Consider the following 21,206-nt stretch of genomic DNA (forward strand, 5'->3'; position numbering starts at 1 on the left):
TGATACAAAAATTGGTAGGGTGGTAAATAGCGAGGAGGATAGCCTCAGTCTGCAGGACGATATAGATGGGTTGGTCAGATGGGCGGAACAGTGGCAAATGGAATTTAACCCGGAAAAGTGCGAGGTGATGCACTTTGGAGGGACTAACAAGGCAAGGGAATACACAATGAATGGGAGGACCCTAGGCAAGACAGAGGGTCAGAGGGATCTTGGTGTGCAAGTTCACAGATCCCTGAAGGCGGCGGAACAGGTAGATAAGGTGGTAAAGAAGGCATATGGGATACTTGCCTTTATTAGCCGAGGCATAGAATATAAGAGCAAGGAGGTTATGATGGAGCTGTATAAAACACTGGTTAGGCCACAGCTGGAGTACTGTGTGCAGTTCTGGTCGCCACACTACAGGAAGGATGTGATCGCTTTGGAGAGGGTGCAGAGGAGATTCACCAGGATGTTACCAGGGCTGGAGCGCTTCAGCTATGAAGAGAGACTGGGAAGATTGGGTTTGTTTTCCTTGGAGCAGAGGAGGCTGAGGGGGGACATGATTGAGGTGTACAAAATTATGAGGGGCACAGATAGGATGGATACTAAGGAGCTTTTTCCCTTCGTTGAGGGTTCTATAACAAGGGGACATAGATTCAAGGTAAAAGGCGGGAGGTTTAGAGGGGATTTGAGAAAGAACTTTTTCACCCAGAGGGTGGTTGGAGTCTGGAACTCACTGCCTGAAAGGGTTGTGGAGGCAGGAACCCTCACAACATTCAAGAAGCATTTGGATGAGCACTTGAAATGCCATAGCATACAAGGCTACGGACCAAATGCTGGAATATGGGATTAGAGTAGACAGGGCTTGATGGCCGGCGTGGACACGATGGGCCGAAGGGCCTCTATCCGTGCTGTATAACTCTATGACTCTATGACTCTAAAACTACACATAGTGCCACTGAAGTTACTCTGTAAGAATGATGATAAAGCTCCAATGACCCACAAACACATTGGTAACAGGCTACCTGTGTCAGCATGACCTACAATTGAAATGTGTACCCTGTCAATGAGCTTAAATAGAAAGTCCTACACACGGACTGTGGTCGTGTTGTGGATTGGACATTGAATTCGCCTCCATGCCCACAACAGAAAATCTGGACCATTTCTGAAAGATCAAGGGTCAACTTCTGAATGGGGTCGTGACCTGGAAGTGCAACCTGTGATCACAGGGAGCGTCTTAACTGCTAAGTAATGGAGTCGCCATCAACAGAAATGATTGGTTAGTTATCGTGGACAGTTCTCCCATTAAAAACTGGTCTGCGGTGTAACACGTTATTCAAGTGATGCTCGGCTGTAAAACGCCATCCAAAGATCATTACTGCAACAGAGTCATCATCAGCAACCCAGCACTCTGGCTGATGTGCCCCATCTGGGACCATTTTTAACGTGAAAACTGACTCCAAAGTAACTGGAGAAGCAGAACGGAAGCAACACATGGAGAAAAATTGCACTATTAGGTGATAAGATTCCTCCAGCTGCACAACATTCATAACTGATCCTATTAGTGAGTAACCTCCTGAAATCTGGCATTTTGTAAATAGGACAGCAATTTCCTTTAATAACAGTTGAATAATGCACATCCATGCCATCTGTTCATTTAAATATTTGTAGATGCTTAATGGAATCTGTACTGCGATAAATTTTACCTTCAGTGTATTTGATGTCATATAATTCCATTCCTGATCTGAGATCTCTAATCCAGGGGGGCAAGGTAACGAGAAACTGTCATTCAGGAATTTTCCACTCATAGCTTCTTCAACAAGCCTTCGCAAAGTAAAGGAAACACAGTTAAAGATAACAAGCTACTCAACTATTAAATCTTTTGGGGCTAGCAGTGATGTGTATCAGGACTTTCCTAAGAAATGAGCTCCTGGTGGTAGCAGAATGGTTTTTGTCTCCCTCAGGAGTTAGTCCTAGAGGGTGGAAGGAAGGTGTACAAGGATGCACAGTCTATTGGATCGACGAGCATCGATTAGTCTTTTCTTGCCCTTTTCTCCAATCAAAGACACGACGTCATGTACGCCGACGAAATTCAGCTCTACCTTGCCACCACTTCTCTCCACCCCTCCACTGCCTCAGTGCTGTCAGGCTGCTTGTCTGACATCCGAAATTTCCTCCAATTAAACACTGGGAAGACCGAAGCCATCATCTTCAACCCCCGCCAAAAACTCCGTTCACTAGCCTCCGATTCCATCCTCCTCCCTGGTCACTGTCTCAGGCTGAATCAGGCTGCTCGCCACCACAGCATCCTATCTGACCCTGAGCTGAGCTTCCTACCCCATATCCTCTCCATCACAAAGACCGCCTATTTCCACCTCCATAACATCTCATGTCTCTGCCCTTTCTCAGCCCATCTGCTGCTGAAACCCTCATCTACGCTTTTATTACCTCCAAACTCGACTATTCCAATGCTCTCATGGCCAGCCTCCCATTTTCTGCCCTCCATAAACTTGAGCTCATCCAAAACTCTGCCGCCTGCATGCTAACTTACACCAAGCCCCGTTCACCCATCACCCCTGTTCTCGTTGACTCCTGGTCCACCAATGCCTCGATTTTAAATTTCTCACCCTCGTGTTCAAATCCTTCCATAGCCTCACCCCTCCCTATCCCCGTAAGCTCCTCCAGCCCTACAACCCTCTGAGAACTCTGTGTTCCTTCAACTCTGGCCTTGTGTGCATCCCCCAACTTCCTTTGCCCCACCATTGGCGGCTATGCTTGCAGCCGTCCAGGCCCTAAGCTCTGGAATTCCCTTCCTAAACCTCTCCGCCTCTCTCTCGTCCTTTAACTCACTTCTTAAAACACACCTCTTTGACCAAGCCTTTGGTCATCTGTCCTAATGTCTCCTTCTTTGGCTCGGTGTCAATTTTTGTCTGTTAATGCTCCTGTGAAGCGCCTTGGGACCTTTTACTATGTTAAAAGCGCCATATAAATGCAAGTTGTTACGTATATTCGTACTTGAATTCATCTCATAGTAGTCAGATGTGGACTCTACCTGCAGCGACCAACAAGACTTGCTGATCTCAGTTGTATCTTTGAGAAGGGGGAAAGACAAAACTTGAGAAGAGCATCATCTCAGGTCTCTTACACAGCTGCCATTGCCTGGCTCAAGAATACATCTGATAAAGAAGCTAGCTCAAAGCTGTCCTCCTCCCCCAACTTCAGTGAGTGAAGCGAAGAGCTTGGGGAGGAAAATAAAAACTATGTGAACATAAGCAAAGTGGTTTACCTCTGTCGTTGCTTGACATCTTCAAATGACCAGGAAGAGCCGTATAGTGTGAGCTGCCATTGCTTGAGGGCGCCACTCTTCCGCTGAGGATTCTCACCTGAGCAGAGAGAGATGATGAGGACTGGGAAACCTTTTTTTTTATATAAACAGTCGGGAGAAAAAAATGCAACTACTTCTGCTCAAACAGCACATTTTAGTAACAATCAGAACTTGAAGACTCACTTCAGCTATTGAACGTTGAGGTATTCATCACAAACAGTAGCTGGAGAGTTCAAGATTTTATTGAAGGAAAACGATTAGGAAAGCCGTTGGTCAGTTTTGATCAATGGTCTTTTGATGAGTTTACTGATCTCAGTCTGGGTGGTGGTAGGGGCACTACAATTGGCCTCAGTGCCCCTGCATGATCTCTGCGTTCCTCCAATTCCGGCCTCTTGTGCATCCCTGATTTCCTTCGCCCCTCCATTGGCGGCCGTGCCTTCAGCTGTCTAGCCCCTAATCTCTGGAATTCCGTCCCTAAACCTCTCCACCTCTCTCTCCTCCATTAGGGGACGTTCCTTAAAACCTACCTCTTTGACCAAGTTTTTGGTCACCTGTCCTAATATCTCCTTATGTGAGTTGGTATCAATTTTTTTCTGATTATGCTCCTGTGAAGCGCCTTGGGACATTTTACTACTTTAAAGATGCTTTTTAATTCAAATTGTCATCGTTGTTGTGATAGGAAGGAACAGGGTGAATGTGGCCAGGATTCTTGCTCCTGATTGTGATCCAGTGGCCCTGCTGGAAAGTTTGCATTGCTTACATTGTCTAGTGAAATCTCAGGAACAGGTTAGGGCATGATGCCCACCACAGCGGAATAGCCCACCAACACTCACCGTCTATGCTCATACTTGAGAAATGGACATTTAGGCAAGGTACTCGGGGGGTGGACCGCCACCGAAAGAACTGTATACCGGCAGCAGCCGACAGCTCCGAGAGAGGAAGGGGAGAAAATTGGGGAATTCTTCAGACGCTGCAGCAGCAAAGTGCTGGGCCTTCAAGTGGTGAGTGAGACAAGTTTGTACCCGTGTGATCACACGTGGCAAGTGCCTGACCTCAACGTGCTGTCAGCGTGAATTGTGAAGCAGCAACCAGATGTTTCCCCAATTGGGCAGTGCAGATGTTGCTCCTCCCCCACCAGCCCGAACAGGATCATCAAAGCCTATGAGTTGGTTGGAATGGCACTGGGAGATTACGCGAAGAAGGGGAACAAGGAGAGACAAAAATATCCCTTTACGGAGGTTTTCCACTGACTTATAAGGGTACAGAATCAAATCCTTTTAATTGCTTATTTTTAGACCACCATTTGTAGTAACGGATGAGATACGGCCTCTGAGATATGCATAAAACCGTTTAAAAATGTTGAGGTCAACGGGAATGAATTCCTTAAAGCTTTCAGATTTATGGGATCAAATTATTCAGAATAAAACACTTGTCAAATAAATAGTACAGTTAATCTAATACTGATAACCTGAATTGCTTGTAATTTAGATGAAGTTGGAATGAAAAAATAAATCAAGTTTGTGGCTGATTCTTGCGTTTGGTTTTCTGTTCACCTGATAGTAATTAGAGTCAGTTCAGCTCCATCCGTATCACTCTTGCCTGAGTCACGAGATTGTGGGTTCAAGCCCCACTCTAGGCTGAGTGCAGCAGTGCTGCTCTGTCAGAGGTGCAGTTTTTCAGATGATACATCAAACCGAGGCTCCATCTGCCAGATCAGGTGGCCGTAAAACATCCCAAGAAGAACAGGGAGTTCTCCCAATGTCCTGTTCAACATTTCTCCCTCTACCACCACTAAAAAGATATTAATTGGTCATTAATCTCATTTGCTGTTTGTGGGACCCTGCTGTATGCAAACTGACTGCCATTCTTGCTTGCATGGCAACAGTGACTGCACTTCAAAAGTCATTCACTACTATCAAAGTGCTTTGGGATGTCATGATGAGACACCATATAAAGGCAAATTCTTTCTTAGAAAGGGAGAAAAAGTGAGCATAAAGGAGCATAATGGCGCAGAGACCACGAAAGCAGGTTAATTAATGAAGTGTCACGTTGGCAATGAGCTGAGAACCCGCTTTTTGCGGATAAAAGCTCATCCGTGAAAGAGAAAAAAAAATCAAAACTGAACTCTAGATAACTGAGATGCAAAAGGGTGTAGTTCAGGATGGGAAAATGTAGGCTGTGCCAGATAACAAACAAAAGAAAATAAAACCCTGAGCAGTGGCCAATTATAAGTCCATGCCTACAGAATAGGACCATTCCAGTGTGTCAAGTTTCCCCAATGGAAATGACAGATGGAAGGAGGCCGAGACAGAGAGATTTCTAAGCTCAGACAAAAGTCGGACAGTGTAAGACAGAGCTAATGAACAACAGATAAATGTATAACACTCCAAAGAAAGTTTAACAGGGGCAGCAGAAAGGAAACTCTGTTCTTCTCTAAGCCTGCACTCGGCTGTCATCTGTGAAAGTGGTTACAGTGATACAGCACATTGGTGCACCAATGCACTGGGATGCATGCTTGTATAGTGATTACCCAAACCAAAAAAAAATAATCATGTGCCGTCATCCTTACTTCTCATTTATCAACCCAGAGATGACAAATGTTATTGATAAAACAGACCTTATTTGGCTAGAGGCTCCTGATGGCTCAGTGGGTAATGCAATGCCAGATGCGTCAGAACAGGAAGGTCTCAGTTTTGACTCCCAATCTGTGTTGAGTTAGAATCCATTCTGCCAGGTTTCCACTTCCTAGTCTCATTCCCCCACCCGACGCCTCCATTCTGACATTACTTTTGGAAGCAGGACTGGTGCGATGCTGTGCTCCCCTGGAATTCCTGCCAGTCCCTCCCGGCGGTAAGTATGTCTGCATGAAGAAAGCCCATAAGTGGATCTTACATTGCCGTATCCCAACGGCAATCAATCCAAGAGAGATTGATTGCTGTCAGGTGAGTGACAGAAGAATCCTGGATGAGATGGAGTAAATAAGGAGAAACTGTTTCCACTGGCAGGAGGTTCAGTAACGAGAGGACACAGATTTAAGATAATTGGCAAAAGAACCAGAGGGGAGATGAGGAATTTTTGTTTTTTTAAACGCTGTGAGTTATGATTTGGAATGCCCTGCCTGAAAGGGTGGTGGAAGCAGATTCAATAGTAACTTTCAAAAGGGAATTGGATAAATACTTGAAGGAAAGAAAGGGCCATGGGGAAAGAGCAGGGGAATGGGACTAATTGGATAGCTCTTTCAAAGAGCCAGCGCAGGCAGCTTGGGCCGAATGGCCTCCTTCTGTGCTGTACGATTCTATGAGGCAGCTTCCCCGTTAAAGAGACCAGCCTGCGTCCACTGCCCCTCCCTGACTGAGCAGGGAAGTGTTGATCCAAATCCCTGCTGGCTCCGTGGATCATCCATCCCAGTGACACTGTTGTTGGTGTTAGTGCCCTTATTATTTATGAGTCCCCAGGATTTGGGACGGGGACAAATAGATGCGCAGACGTCCCGTTCTGTCATCGTTCCAGTGGAGATTCTGGAATTGCTGGGCCATTGTTTCCAGGAAAGCAGGAGAGAAAATTAAGAAAAATAAAATGGAACTCACTCCGTACGGGGTGCCACCTATACATTTCCAACAACCTCTTGAATAGAAGTTTGTATATGTTGTCATAGAATGTTAAAGTACAGGCGGCCATTCGGCCCATCATGCCTGTGGCAGCTCTTTGAAAGAGCTATCCAATTAGTCCCACTCCCTCCCCATAGCCCTGCAAAGTTGTGCAAAACTTACTTTCACTTGGGAGCCCCAAATCAGAATCTGAAACACAGCCTATCAACTCTGCATTTAGTAACTTTATCTCCTGTCGCACTATGAGGAGCCTGGTTACCTAAATCACGAATGACCATCTTGTAGATGCCTTCCGCCCTCTCGCCCCAGCATCGCACAGTAGAATACATCCAGTCGGTGAAGCCAGAAGCATCCCTGTACGGGGGAAGACAACAGATTGTATAGTTAGTCAGTGATTATCCTCTAACCTGCTCATTTAATGGATTATCTGTGGACTCCCTCTGCAGGACTGTTCCCATTTCAGGGATGCCAGTTTGTTGAATGTGTTGAGGCTGCCATTAACCTGCTCTGTTGAACAGACTAGGTTTTTTAAAATTCGTTCATGGGATGTGGGCGTCGCTGGCAAGGCCAGCATTTATTGCCCATCCCTAATTGCCCTTGAGAAGGTGGTGGTGAGCCGCCTTCTTGAACCACTGCGGTCCGTGTGGTGAAGGTTCTCCCACAGTGCTGTTAAGTAGGGAGTTCCAGGATTTTGACCCAGCGATGATGAAGGAACGGCGATATATTTACAAGTCGGGATGGTGTGTGACTTGGAGGGGAACGTGCAGGTGGTGTTGTTCCCATGTGCCTGCTGCCCTTGTCCTTCTAGGTGGTAGAGGTCTCGGGTTTGGGAAGTGCTGTCGAAGAAGCCTTGGCGAGTTGCTGCAGTGCATCCTGTGGATGGTACACACTGCAGCCACGGTGCGCCGGTAGTGAAGGGAGTGAATGTTTAGGGTGCTGGATGGGGTGCCAATCAAGCGGGATGCTTTATCCTGGATGGTGTCGAGCTTCTTGGGTGTTGTTGCAGCTGTACTCATCCAGGCAAATGGAGAATTTTAGATCAATTTACAATTCAAGTCTTCTGAATAGGATCACAAGTCAGCCCTGGCAACACTGTCCTTTACAGATAATATCGCATGGTTCAATATATTTCTCGATTTCCACTCCCTCTCCCCAATTAAGCCAGGTTCTTCCCCTCTCAGGTCTATGACTGCGGCTGAGGGAGCAGACACTCTGGTTCTGCCTGCCAGGAGGTACAGAGTTGTCCAGGTTTCTCCAACTCTCCTTCCAACCCTGTTAGGCCTCACTTTAAAACTCACTCCAACCCATGATACTCATGGGGGAAATCAATGACACAAGGTCACATTTTGCCCCTCAACCTTACAACATTCAGTAATGGACTGAGTTTTTAAGCAAATGTTTGTACGGAAAAACAGATGCAAAAAAAAATGAAAGCTGATGACAGTCAGAATTCAAAGGGCCATTTTACTCAACTTTATCCCCAGAAACATTGCATCCCCATTAGATCTCTATACACAATATCAGATATTCAGAAGGTTCTGCTGGGTTGATTTCAAAGCTTATTTCTTTGAATAGAACGTCTCCTTAAGTACTTCAGACTGGGTTAAGGCCAACATTAAATAACCGTTTTGGAGTGGAAACCAAAATACTGAGTGTTCCATTGCAAGAATAATCATCTGGCTTTCAAATTCATTCCTGTTGGATGGAATATTTTTGCTTGGATGTCAGATTACACACAGTAACATTATGTATCGTGTCCTTCATGGTACATCAATAAAAAAGTTATAAAATATTTACTACAAGCAAAGAGCTAACATTGGAAAGCCAAACATTAACATTATTAGAATGTGTGCACACAAGTTGAGAGGAACAGTGTAAACTGTATTCTTAGGAGTGTTCAGGGGGCAGGAGAGCAAGTTTTATTTAAAAAACAAAACTGTTCTTTGTAAGACAAATAGGCTGCTGAAAAGGGAGTGAGAAAAAGATATGAGACATGTCTCAACATCGAGACATTCTTTGTGGGTTCTGTAAACTTTATGGGTAAACTTGAAATTCACATATATTTGCTATTTCTTAACCATCATTTCTATTCTCAAATTGTCTTCAGAATGACTTAGTTAGTCATAGTTTGCTGACTGGGAATTTAACCAGTGAGTGACCATCATTCTGTTTTAAAAAAAAAGAATGTGACTTGTGAAAAGTTTCTCCCCTTCCCCCACTTTGTTCTTCACCTTCCCAAAAAGTGGCAATTCCTGCTGGGCTACAATCTGGTACTTCACCCAAGAGACCATTCTTCATGTTCGACCTAAGATATTTGACCTTGGAAGGCAATCAACCAGAGCGCAGTCATATTCTCACCTAATAGGAGACTCGCTGCATAAAATATTCTCATCTCCCCTCTTGTTCTTTTGCCAATTATCTTAAAGTTGTGTTCCCAAGGCTACCCACCCTCTTGCCAGTGGAAACAGTTTCTCCTTATTTACTCTATCAAAACCCCTCATAATTTTGAACACCTCTATTAAATCTCCCCTCAACCTTCTCTGCTCTGAGGAGAACAATCCCAGCTTTTCTAGTCTATCCACATAACTGAAGTCCCTCATCCCTTGGTAAATCTCCTCTGCACACTCTCCAAGGCCTTGACATCCTTCCTAAATACTCCAGCTGAGACCTAACCAGTGATTTATAAAAGGCTTTTTTTCGTCTGATTACACTCCTGTGAAGCACTTTAGGGTGTTTTACTATGCTAAAGGCGCTGTATAAATGCAAGTTGTTGTTTAGCGTAACTTCCTTGCTTTTGTACTCTAGGCCTCTATTTATAAAGCCAAAGATCCCATATGCTTTTTTAAAAAAACAAAAATTGCAAACACTGGAAATGCACAGAATTACAACACAGAAACAGGCCATTCGGCCCAACCAGTCCATGTAGGTATTTATCCTACACACAAGCAGTAGACCTAATCTCATGTGCCCACCCTGTTTCTATACCCCTTTACGCCCCCCTTCCCTTCAACTACCCATCCAGCCTATTCTTAAATGTTGACATGGTCTCTGCTTCAATCACTAACTCCAGTAGTGCATTCCACAGCCTCATAACCTTCTGGGTAAAAACATTTCTCCTGCTCTTTGCCCTAAATCTCTCACATTTAATCTTATATCAATGTCATCTCGTTCTAAACACAGCAGGTCAGGCAGCATCTGAAAGAGTGAACATTTCAGGCACTGCATATCACCCGCTAAAGTTAAAGCGTGGTTTTGTTCCTTGGTGGTAACCATGGTAATTGTAGGGACGAGGCTCAGTCCCCGTTGATAGGGAGATCAGTGAGGCTAGTAACAATCTCAGTCCCTCCGATTCCACATGCAGGCAATGACTATCACTCAGGTCATTCAACACAAACCACACCGGTCAACAAAACAGCTTTCAAATCTTTACATCATGATACAACATCTGCAATTTTTACACACTAATCATTGTCTGAAATTGCAGGATACTGTCATTGTGACTACAGGAAGCCTTCTCTGTGTGGTGTCTCCGGGCGCCACACAAAATAGGTTTTATAGCACGGAGTGTGTTATTGAGAAAGCTCTTCATATGGTTTCTCCATTAGTGAAGGAACCATAAACAGCTTGAATTATATCAAAGCTAGGAGACCTCAAGGGTAGGGTTATGGCAGAACACCAACACAGCAAGAACACAGTGGCCATTAAGCGTCCCACAGCAGTGTGTTTGATGGTCTGTTAGTGTTTCACACCGTGTTTTATATAAGCTATTTGCAGAGTTGTCAGCAATTTATTCCCACTCCTGAAATTCCTCAGATCCCATCAGCAGCGTTGAGTGACCAGGTCTTGTACACCACAGGGTTCCGTAGTAGGTCGAGGGTTACCTCAATATGCTCTGAGCATTTTATAACCTAATAATTCTGACTGACTGAACATAGTTAAATGAATTAGTGGCACAGCAGATTGGTGTACCAGACATACCATTGTTTGTGCCCGCAATTTTCCACCCTCCCCCCAAATTCCTCCTGATCTTGCTGGTCTTATCATGGGAAGGTGAGTACGTTCCTGATGTTCCCTCCAGTCAAGGAGAGCAGGATAGTCAAGCGAGTCTCAGTGGGTTCCTCTTGTGTAAATCCCAAAGGCCAGCAGTGTTGGCTTTAGTTTGTCTGGCTGCATGCAACATTCTTCACTGGTGGGAAGGAACATTACAGCCCACAATTTCACGAGGGAACATCAGGAACGTACTCACCTTCCCATGCCGATAAGATCAGCAAAATCAGGAGGAATTTGTGGGGAGGGTGGAAAATTGCAGGCGCAAACAATGGTATGTCTGGTACACCAATCTGCTGTGCCACTAATTCATTTAACTATGTTCAGTCAGTCAGAATTATTAGGTTATAAAATGCTCAGAGTATATTGAGGTAACCCTCGACCTACCGCGGAACCCTGTGGTGTACAAGACCTGGTCACTCAACGCTGCTGATTGGATCTGAGGAATTTCAGAAGTGGGAATAAATTGCTGATGACTCTGCAAATAGCTTATATAAAACACGGTGTGAAACACTAACAGACCATTAAACACATTGCTGTGGGGCACTTAGTGGTGGAGATAATGGTGGTAGTGGCTTGGGAATCCTTACGTCATATACAACTGTAGTTTGACTTCAATTATTTTTTTTGATTATTCATTCTTCTCTTCTCAGTATTTTCTCCACAAGTGTGCCACAGTTTCCTTAAATTTCTTTACATTAATCTCACTTTCACAGATTTTGTTCTGGTTATGTTACTTTTCTTTCTGCAACATAGAGTGGTCTCGTTTCCCCTCTCCTCAGACCTCCCGACTTGCCCTTTTCCCAACCCACTGGTTCCTTCCAATTCTCATTCCCAGTGTCCCACTCCTCTGATTTTCGCCCTTGTTGAAAAGAATGTAAATTCAGATTAAGAGAAGTATATTATCAATCTCGTGGATGGTTTTAGTTGAACTGCTGGCTGGGGTTTTCCTTCTCTTGTGTGCCCCAGCTTGCCATTCCCCCTCCCGACCCCATTCACTTTATTGGAAGGCTGGCGAATTCAGAAGTGGAAAACCAAGGCCCACATTTAATCTCCCTCAGGGATTTCACTTTGGTCTCTTCTCCCCAACAGTTCTGTTGGAGATATGGGACGCACACCTCCTGACCATTCCTAGAATTGCAGAGAACCTCACAGCTGAATTGGATAAAGATGCTTTCTTTCACTGCTAGGGAGCCTGAGTAAATTCCCCTGGGTGGTCAGTGTCACTGTATGGGAGAGGAGAGCAGAAGGAAACAAGTGAAACTTCAGTAGTGGTTCTGAGGAGGGGAGCTGCAGGCATCGACAGGGAAATGGATTGGTCCACTCAATTGGGGCATGCAACAACAACAACTCGCATTTATATAGTGCCTTTAACATAGCAAAATGTCCCGAGGCGCTTCACAGGAGCGATTTTCAAACAAAATTTGGCACCGAGGCACATAAGGAAATATGAAGGTGACTAAAAGCTTGGTCAAAGAGGTAGGTTTTAAGGAGCATCTTAAAGGAGGAGAGAGAGCTGGAGAGGCGGAGCGGTTCAGGGAGGGAATTCCAGAGCTTAGGGCCTAGGCAGCTGAAGGCACGGCCGACAATGATGGAGCGATTAAAATCGGGGATGCACAAGAGGCAAGAACTGGAGGAGCGCAGAGATCTCGGGGGGTTGTAGGCCTGGAGGAGGTTGCAGAGATAGGGAGGGGTGAGGCCGTGGAGGGATTTGAAAACAAGAATGAAAATAGAATAGATGTAATCTAGAATACATCTAATTTTTTCAATGGATTTTGCTGGTTTCAGTTCTAGAGTTCAGATGAGGGCTGCTGATCAAGAAGTTGAAGAGTACCTGTAGGTACCAGAAATTATTGGTTTGTTCATTTAAATTGTTAATGGTGTCATGCACTTTAGCTGTGAGCTGATGGGAAGGTGTGAATTGTATTTATCACTTCACTTGCAAGTGGTATGTAGCAAAAGTGTGAAATATTTTTCATCCATGAACCATCTCCAGTCTTTTGCAAAAGAATGATTCTTCCTTTAATTCAGCCTGGGAAAGGCAGTGATGGAGAATTCAATGGTAACTAGCTCTGATGCCTGTTAAGTTAAAAACAGAGTAATAAAAAAATACTGTACTTCTGCCGATGTGTGTTGATTGAGCAGAAGGAAGGTTTATTTCTAACTCATTAGTTGTGGGAGATATTTGATTTTACAAAACGCCAGGATGACAAAATTACCAAATTCACTTTGAATTTAAATTTAAAAGGGCTATTATATTTCCTCAGAAGTGTTTCTTATGAAGGGTAATTAACCCTTTGCAGACTTTTCTTATTGTATTCATTTTTAAAATTTCATTCAATGATTTGCCAAATATTTTGAGCTTCATATCTCTATGTAATTGCAAAACAGATATATTAATTAAGAGTAATGTTGTCTGAATTTAATATCCACTATTCTGAAGTGATAGCACTGAGTAACATGAGGCTACATTTAATCCAATAAACAACAATAACTTGCATTTATATAGCACATTTAAGGTAGTATAACGTTCCAGGCTCTTCACAGGAGTGTTTTCAAACAAAATTTGACATCAAGCTATGTAAGGAGATATTAGGACAGGGTGACTAAAAGCTTGGTCAAAGAGGTAGGTTTTAAGGAGCGTCCTAAAGGAATAGAGCTCTGTTTACTGAAAGTAGAGCAATTATTAACAGTCGGGTCACACAACTCTGTGAATTGCCGATTATTGATAAAATTACAGTTTCTGGAATGTGTGGCCTGCATGGGAGACTGCTGTTCATTCACTGAGAGTGGAAAACAATTGTATCAAAACCAGAAATTGTAACAGTGATACCGTAATCATCTATCAATATCTGGGGAAAGTAAGAGTGATAGATAGAGAGATAAACAGAGATAGGGAGAGAGAGAGATAAACAGATAGGGAGAGAGAGCGATAAACAGAGATAGGGAGAGAGAGCGATAAACAGAGATAGGGAGAGAGAGATATAAACAGAGATAGGGAGAGAGAGAGATAAACAGAGATAGGGAGAGAGAGCGATAAACAGAGATAGGGAGAGAGAGAGATAAACAGAGATAGGGAGAGAGAGCGATAAACAGAGATAGGGAGAGAGAGAGATAAACAGAGATAGGGAGAGAGAGCGATAAACAGAGATAGGGAGAGAGAGAGATAAACAGAGATAGGGAGAGAGAGAGATAAACAGAGATAGGGAGAGAGAGCGATAAACAGAGATAGGGAGAGAGAGAGATAAACAGAGATAGGGAGAGAGAGATATAAACAGAGATAGGGAGAGAGAGCGATAAACAGAGATAGGGGGAGAGAGAGATAAACAGAGATAGGGAGAGAGAGCGATAAACAGAGATAGGGAGAGAGAGAGATAAACAGAGATAGGGAGAGAGAGAGATAAACAGAGATAGGGAGAGAGAGCGATAAACAGAGATAGGGAGAGAGAGCGATAAACAGAGATAAGGAGAGAGAGCGATAAACAGAGATAGGGAGAGAGAGCGATAAACAGAGATAGGGAGAGAGAGAGATAAACAGAGATAGGGAGAGAGAGAGATAAACAGAGATAGGGAGAGAGAGAGATAAACAGAGATAGGGAGAGAGAGATATAAACAGAGATAGGGAGAGAGAGCGATAAACAGAGATAGGGAGAGAGAGCGATAAACAGAGATAAGGAGAGAGAGCGATAAACAGAGATAGGGAGAGAGAGAGATAAACAGAGATAGGGAGAGAGAGCGATAAACAGAGATAGGGAGAGAGAGAGATAAACAGAGATAGGGAGAGAGAGAGATAAACAGAGATAGGGAGAGAGAGAGATAAACAGAGATAGGGAGAGAGAGATATAAACAGAGATAGGGAGAGAGAGAGATAAACAGAGATAGGGAGAGAGAGATATAAACAGAGATAGGGACAGAGAGAGATAAACAGAGATAGGGAGAGAGAGATATAAACAGAGATAGGGAGAGAGAGAGATAAACAGAGATAGGGAGAGAGAGAGATAAACAGAGATAGGGAGAGAGAGATAAACAGAGATAGGGAGAGAGATAAACAGATAGATGTAGAGTTTTAGTGCCTGTTTCAAGAATTGTAAGTCACTGTAACAGCTGTCCTCTGTAAGCAGGCTGCTTTAGCCATGTGGGAAATATTAAACAGAGGTCTTATAACTGATGAGTTGCGCAGTCAGCAGGCTGCTGGTCTGACTTGGGGGCTTGTGGTGAACGGCTGACTGTGTTGAGACACCGAATGCTTTTGCTCTTTGCAGTTGATGACAGTTTGAAGTGGCTGATAGTCTAATGTGGAGAGTGTGCTGATATCTATACCCATTGGACAAAACCCAAAGTATTCTATACTTTATTGGGAACATTCTGTATAATCCCACTGAACCGCTCTCTTTCTGTATGTACTCTCATCACTAGTGCAGTCTGGCTGTGCAAGATGTAGACTCCAGCTCCCAGGATTTTCAGCAAAGATGTAAACTGACTCATACAGTAATTGAGCGATTCAGCAATTTATAGTTTATTGCACTATAAACATAATTAACTTTCGTTGTGTTTAGATTTAAGAAGCAAAGTCACTGTGATATCCAAAGCGTCCCCATGTAGTGGATTTTACTCAGTTTACAGTGCAGGGCAGATTGTGTCTTCAAGATTATAAAGGGTGATGGTAAGGTAAATAGTGATACATGGTTTCCACTAGTCACTGAGACAGTAACCAGAGGCACAAACTTAAGATATTCATAAAGATCAAAGAAGAGGTTAGAAAAAAAACTTGCTACACAGAGGTGGTTAAAATGTGGAATTTTCTATCACAAACTGTTATTGAAGGAGAGTCAATCAATTCATTTAAAGGCATTAGTTTCTTCAAAAAGAGGAATATTAAAAAGGTATTGGGAGCAAGCAGGAGAATGGGGGAAAATTACCGGCATAGATTTACTGAGCTAAATGGCCCTTTTCTGTGCTGTAACATTCTAGGACATTCCGATTCCATGACAACAAACAACTACACAAGTGCGTCACTGGCCTGCACAGTCTGGTTGAACACTCAGCCCGCCTGTAGCCGAAAAAGTACAGGTCAGTGCCACCAGAGGCAGCCTTACACCATGAGAAGACTCCCCATATAGTACACAGGGTAATCATCTATTTCTCTCGAGACAAGGCTACATATAATGGGGGTGGGGGGGAGCTTTCTACTTTGGCATGGGCGTAAAATTGGTGGTATCAGATTGGCTGCCTGTTATAAACTTTTCATTGACTTCAATTGAAGGGAAGACTGGCTGGGGTTTAAAATGGGCGGCCAATCTGAAATCATCAGCTTAACCCCCCGACAACTGAAGTTGAAGTTTATTTAATAATTGTGGTATGAGTCATAAGAACATAAGAAATCGCAGGAGTAGGCCACATGGCCCCTCCAGCCTGCTCCGCCATTCAATCAGATCATGGCTGATCTTCAACCTCAACTCCACTTTCCCGCCCGATCCCCATATCCTTTGATTCCCCTAGAGTCCAGAGATCTGTCTATCTCAGCCTTGAATATATTCACGACTCAGCATCCACAGCTCTCTGGGGTAGATAACTCCAAAGTTTCACAACCCCGAGTGAAGAAATTCCTCCTCATCTCAGTCTTAAATGGCCGATCCCTTATCCTGAGACTATGCCCCCTAGTTCTAGCATCACCAGCCATGGGAAACAACCCCTGAGCATCTACCCTGTCAAGCCCCCTTATAATCTTATATGTTTCAATTAGATCACCTCTCATTCTTCTAAACTCCAGAGAGTATTGGTCCATTCTACACAACCTCGCCTCATAGGACAACCGTCTCATCCCAGGAATTAATCTAGTGAACCTTCGCTGCACCGCCTCTAAGACAAGTATATCCTTCCTTACATAAGGAGACCAAAACTGTACACAGTACTCCAGGTGAGGTCTCACCAAAGCCCTCTACAATTGTAGTAAGACTTCTTACTTTTGTACTCCAACCCCCTTGCAATAAAGGCCAACATGCCATTTGCCTTCCTAATTGCTTGCTGTACCTGCTTGCTAACTTTTTGTTTCTTGTACGAGGACACCCAAGTCTCTCTGAACACCAACATTTAATAGTTTCTCACCATTTAAAAAATATTCTGTTTTTCTATTCTTCCTACCAAAGTGAATAACCTCACATTTCCCCACATTATACACCATCTGCCACCTTCTTGCCCACTTACTTAACCTGTCTATATCCCTTTGCAGACTCTGTGTCCTCCTCACAGCTTATTTTCCCACCTAGCTTTGCACTGTCAGCAAACTTGGATATATTACACTCGGTCCCTTCATCTGAGTCAGCCACAAAGAGTATATAGCCCTTCACCCTTTGTCTCCCAGAACCTTCTGTGTCTTGCCTTTCTCCTCCCCTTGGTGGGAAGAGACTCTGCCTCACAACTTCTCGGCCTCTCATTTTAATTGATGGCATGCAACCCATGGTCTCCGCGGTCGGGGCCATTAGCTGGTCAGAGCGGGCACATTGCATCTGTAAGGTCACATCAGAGGCGCCCATCCTGATCTGCCTGGTGGAAGGAGGAGCAGCAGCTCCACTAGGAGGATCCCAGGGTCCATCCCAGGCCAAAGACATAAGAGGCCTGAAAAAGCTTTGGTTCAAATGAAGGTGATGGATGCCCTGCAGGATTGAGTACCTTACTTCTGGCAAGCTCCGGGGCCTTAGCAGGACTCATGGCAGCTGTAAGCTGGCAAGAGCGCTGCTGAGGCTTTTAAACGTCGCAACGGGTGGAATTCCTGGGAACTCCCCTTCACCCTCCCACTTGTCGAAGGGAGAGCAGGGAGTAAATCCGCCCATGGCTCTCCCCACCGAAAAACTGCAGAACAAAAAACACAGTGTGCAATCCCTATGGAACTGGGTACCATCCCATTTTCCGGCCCTCTTGGGGCGATCGCACCCCAGTTTCACCCACGGCCTGACTGGAATTTCAGACCCCAGCTCTTTAGATGGTGTCAGCAAGACACACTCTTGCCTCTGTGTCAGAAGGTTGTGGGTCCAAGGCCCGCTCCAGAGACTTGAGCACAAAATCTAGGCTGACAATTCAGAGCAGTACTGAGGGAGTGCTGCACTGTCAGAAGTGCCGTCTTTCGCATGTGAGGTTAATCTGAGGCCCCATCTGCCCACTCAGGTAGATGTAAAAGATCCCATAGCACTATTCAAGGAAGAACAGGGGACTATTCCCTGGTATCCTGGCCAATATTTATCCATCAACCATCATCACTAAAACAGATTATCTGGTCATTATCACATTGCTGTTTGTGGGACCTTGCTGTGCGCAAATTGGCTGCCGCATTTCCTACACTACAACAGTGACTACACTTTTAAAGTACTTCACTGACAGTAAAGCACTTTGGGACGTCCTGAGGGCATGAAGATGCTATATAAATGCAAGTCTTTCTTTCAGTACCTCGAGATGGAGCAGCTCTGTCTCATTTACCTTACAGTCTTGTATGGAGTTGGGAGTGCCGCCATGAACAGCAGCATTAGAAGCAGGGACCAGAAAACAGCCCTCTGTCACCAAACTACAGCTCATTGGTTAGTGTCTCCATGGTCAGGATGACTATTGCAAGCACACGTTGAATATGGTTTGATCCAGTTCAGAGAAGGTTCACTCGACTGATTCCTGGGATGAGGGGGTTATCTTATGAGGAAAGGTTGGACAAGTTGGGCCTGTATACATTGGAGTTTAGAAGAATGAGAGGTGATCTTATTGAAACATATAAGATCCTGAGGGGACTTCAAGGGGTAGATGCTGAGAGGATGTTTCCCCTTGTGGGAGAGACTAGAACTAGGGGACACAGTTTAAAAATAAGGGGTCTCACATTTAAGATAGAGATGAGGAGAAATTTTTTCTCTCAAAGGCTCATGAGTCTGTGGAACTCCCTTCCCCAGAGAGCGGTGGAGGCAGGGTCACTGAATATTTTTAAGGCTGAGTTAGATAGATTTCTGATTAACAAGGGAGTCAAAGGTTATAGTAGGTAGACGGGAAAGTAGGGTTTAGGTCACAATCAGATCAGCCATGATCTTATCAAATGGCACAGCAGGCTCGAGCGGCCGAATGGCCTATTCCTGCTCTTAATTCGTATGTTCGTATGATCCCTTTTGGTGATACTGGAGATGGTAGCGTAGTGGGTGTGGTGCTGGATTAACAATCAGAGGTCATGAGCTCAAATTCCACCTCAGAAACCGAATTTGATAAATCTGGTATATTGGCGGCTAGCGCCAGAAGGTGACCACGAAAGCTGCCTGATTGCTGTAAAAACCCAAATGTCCTTTAGGGAAGGGAAACGTGCAACTCTAATACATGCTATGTGGTTGACTCTTGAATCCCTCTGAAGTGGCCCGGCAAACCACTCAGGTCAGGGCAACTGGTGATGAGCAAATGTGGCCACATCCTGAGAACAAGTATAATGGGAAAAAAAAGGTGCAGTGCTTGATGTCATATAGACCAGAGCCCCTGGTCTGTGCTAAGTTGCTTGATCTCAGCAGGAATGGTACTACAATTGTTTTCAGTGCCTATTGGATAAGATAGGAGAGGGGGAAATAAAAAAACTCAAGTCTCCGGCTCCTAATTATTCCCCAATGACCCTTGGGGGAAAAGTTCCCATGGCTGGATGTTGGGTGAGGACGGGTTGAGCCCAGCTATGATGCACTCCATGGTTGAATAGTCCGGTGACCCTACGATGCGCTCCATTGTTGAATAGCCCGGTGACCTTATGATGCACTCCATGGTTGAACAGCCTGTTGACACTACGATGCACTCCATGGTTGGATAGTCTATTGACAGTGATGCTCTCCATGGTTGAATAGCCAACTGACACTCACTGTCTGGGTGCACATGAGTGCCTGCTCAAATTAGGTATCAGAGAGATGTTGGGGCCTGTAGAACAGTAGGAGTCAGTTCTTTCAGGAGAGAGAGAAAACAAAAAGGTCGGGTTTTGACGTGTGCAATCTTGTTGGCAGCGAAGCGACTAATCACACTTGAATAAAAACATGCAGAAAGCACAAGGTAATTGAGAACAGGACCAATTACTGCTGTGAAATGAAAGCATTTGAACCAGGAGGTAAAGAGGCCGAGAGCCCAATTTCCAAGCGGAAATGAAGGCCAGCTGCTGCTACATTGTGTTTGAAACCAGCTAATTACGGTAACACAAGAATTAATGGACAACAGTTCGCTGACAGCAGACAGAATGTTCTGTCTGGAACAATCACCACTCTCTACTGACTGACACAAAGCATGAATTAATCGGACCACAAACATGCAACTTGTATGGGCCCGGTAAAAGCTGTATTCCTGCAGGAGTTTTCCCTGTTGTATTTTTGCACTGGTGTTTCTCACACTCATCAGCAAAGGACAACACCTAGGTATTTCCTACATTACCACAATGGCTACACTTCAAAAGTACTTCATTGCCTGTAAAGCGTTTTAGGACGTCCTGAGATCGTGAAAGCCGTTATATGAACGCAAGCCTTTTTTTTGTTTTATCCACCTCTCAAATGCTTCTTTTAAAGCTGCCCCTCAACTCCCACCCAAATTACATTCAACTGCTTCACGCGCCATTCCCTGATGAGTGACCTCTGTCACAGTGCCAATCTAGTCCAGGTAAAGAGAACTGTCCCTTGGAAAAGTGAATGGGAGGGACATGGGAAGGGAATAGGCAGAGGCTCACCTCCCAAATGCCACGTCTCCGAGCACATGGCACGTGGGGGGGACAGGATGCCGAGACCCATGTGCTGCCACAGAGCAGCACGGCCTGTTGGCACACTAACTGCACCACCACTGCAGCCAGTATCAGTCCACACCTTCAGCTGAACGTAAAAAAAAATTAGAGCACTCTTTACCGAAAGTTTCTTAGGATACCTTCACGTAAAAGGGGAGCGAAAATCTCCCACACCGTGAAATCCCTTTTCCACATATCTCCAAATACCAGTGAGTGTCCCGACTGTGTTTCTGGAACATAAAGTTGAAGTAACTGGAGAGCTTCTCAGAGATTTTCTGATAATTTAAAGATGCAATCTGGTGCAGCCGTCTTTTATCAGGTGTCTCGACTTCCCTTCAACTGTGCAAGCCAGGAAAGCATTTTAATTTAGCTCTCCATCCGGAGAGAGGAAGCAGCGGTCAGCCACAGTGTGAAACGAGTCATTTGTGCTGCCAACTTCACCTAGGACATCCACATTTAGTCATAGCCTTGATATATCTTCAAATAGGTGCAC

At 44.6% G+C, this 21,206-nt stretch overlaps 1 protein-coding gene across 2 annotated transcripts in view; it reads right to left on the bottom strand.

The window, feature by feature from the left end:
• Positions 1–21,206, bottom strand: part of LOC137301457 (proprotein convertase subtilisin/kexin type 7-like) — a 205,557-nt gene that overhangs the window by 10,790 nt on the left and 173,561 nt on the right. For both annotated transcript variants that reach the window (XM_067970958.1, XM_067970959.1), the window contains exons 13-15: positions 7,172–7,266; positions 3,266–3,362; positions 1,686–1,803 (exon numbers count right to left, since the gene is read on the bottom strand). In XM_067970958.1, coding sequence (XP_067827059.1) covers positions 1,686–1,803; positions 3,266–3,362; positions 7,172–7,266 — 310 coding nt within the window. The remainder of the gene's footprint in view (positions 1–1,685; positions 1,804–3,265; positions 3,363–7,171; positions 7,267–21,206) is intronic.

The sequence above is a fragment of the Heptranchias perlo genome, chromosome 33, assembly GCF_035084215.1.
Source record: "Heptranchias perlo isolate sHepPer1 chromosome 33, sHepPer1.hap1, whole genome shotgun sequence".
Lineage (NCBI taxonomy): Eukaryota > Metazoa > Chordata > Chondrichthyes > Hexanchiformes > Hexanchidae > Heptranchias > Heptranchias perlo.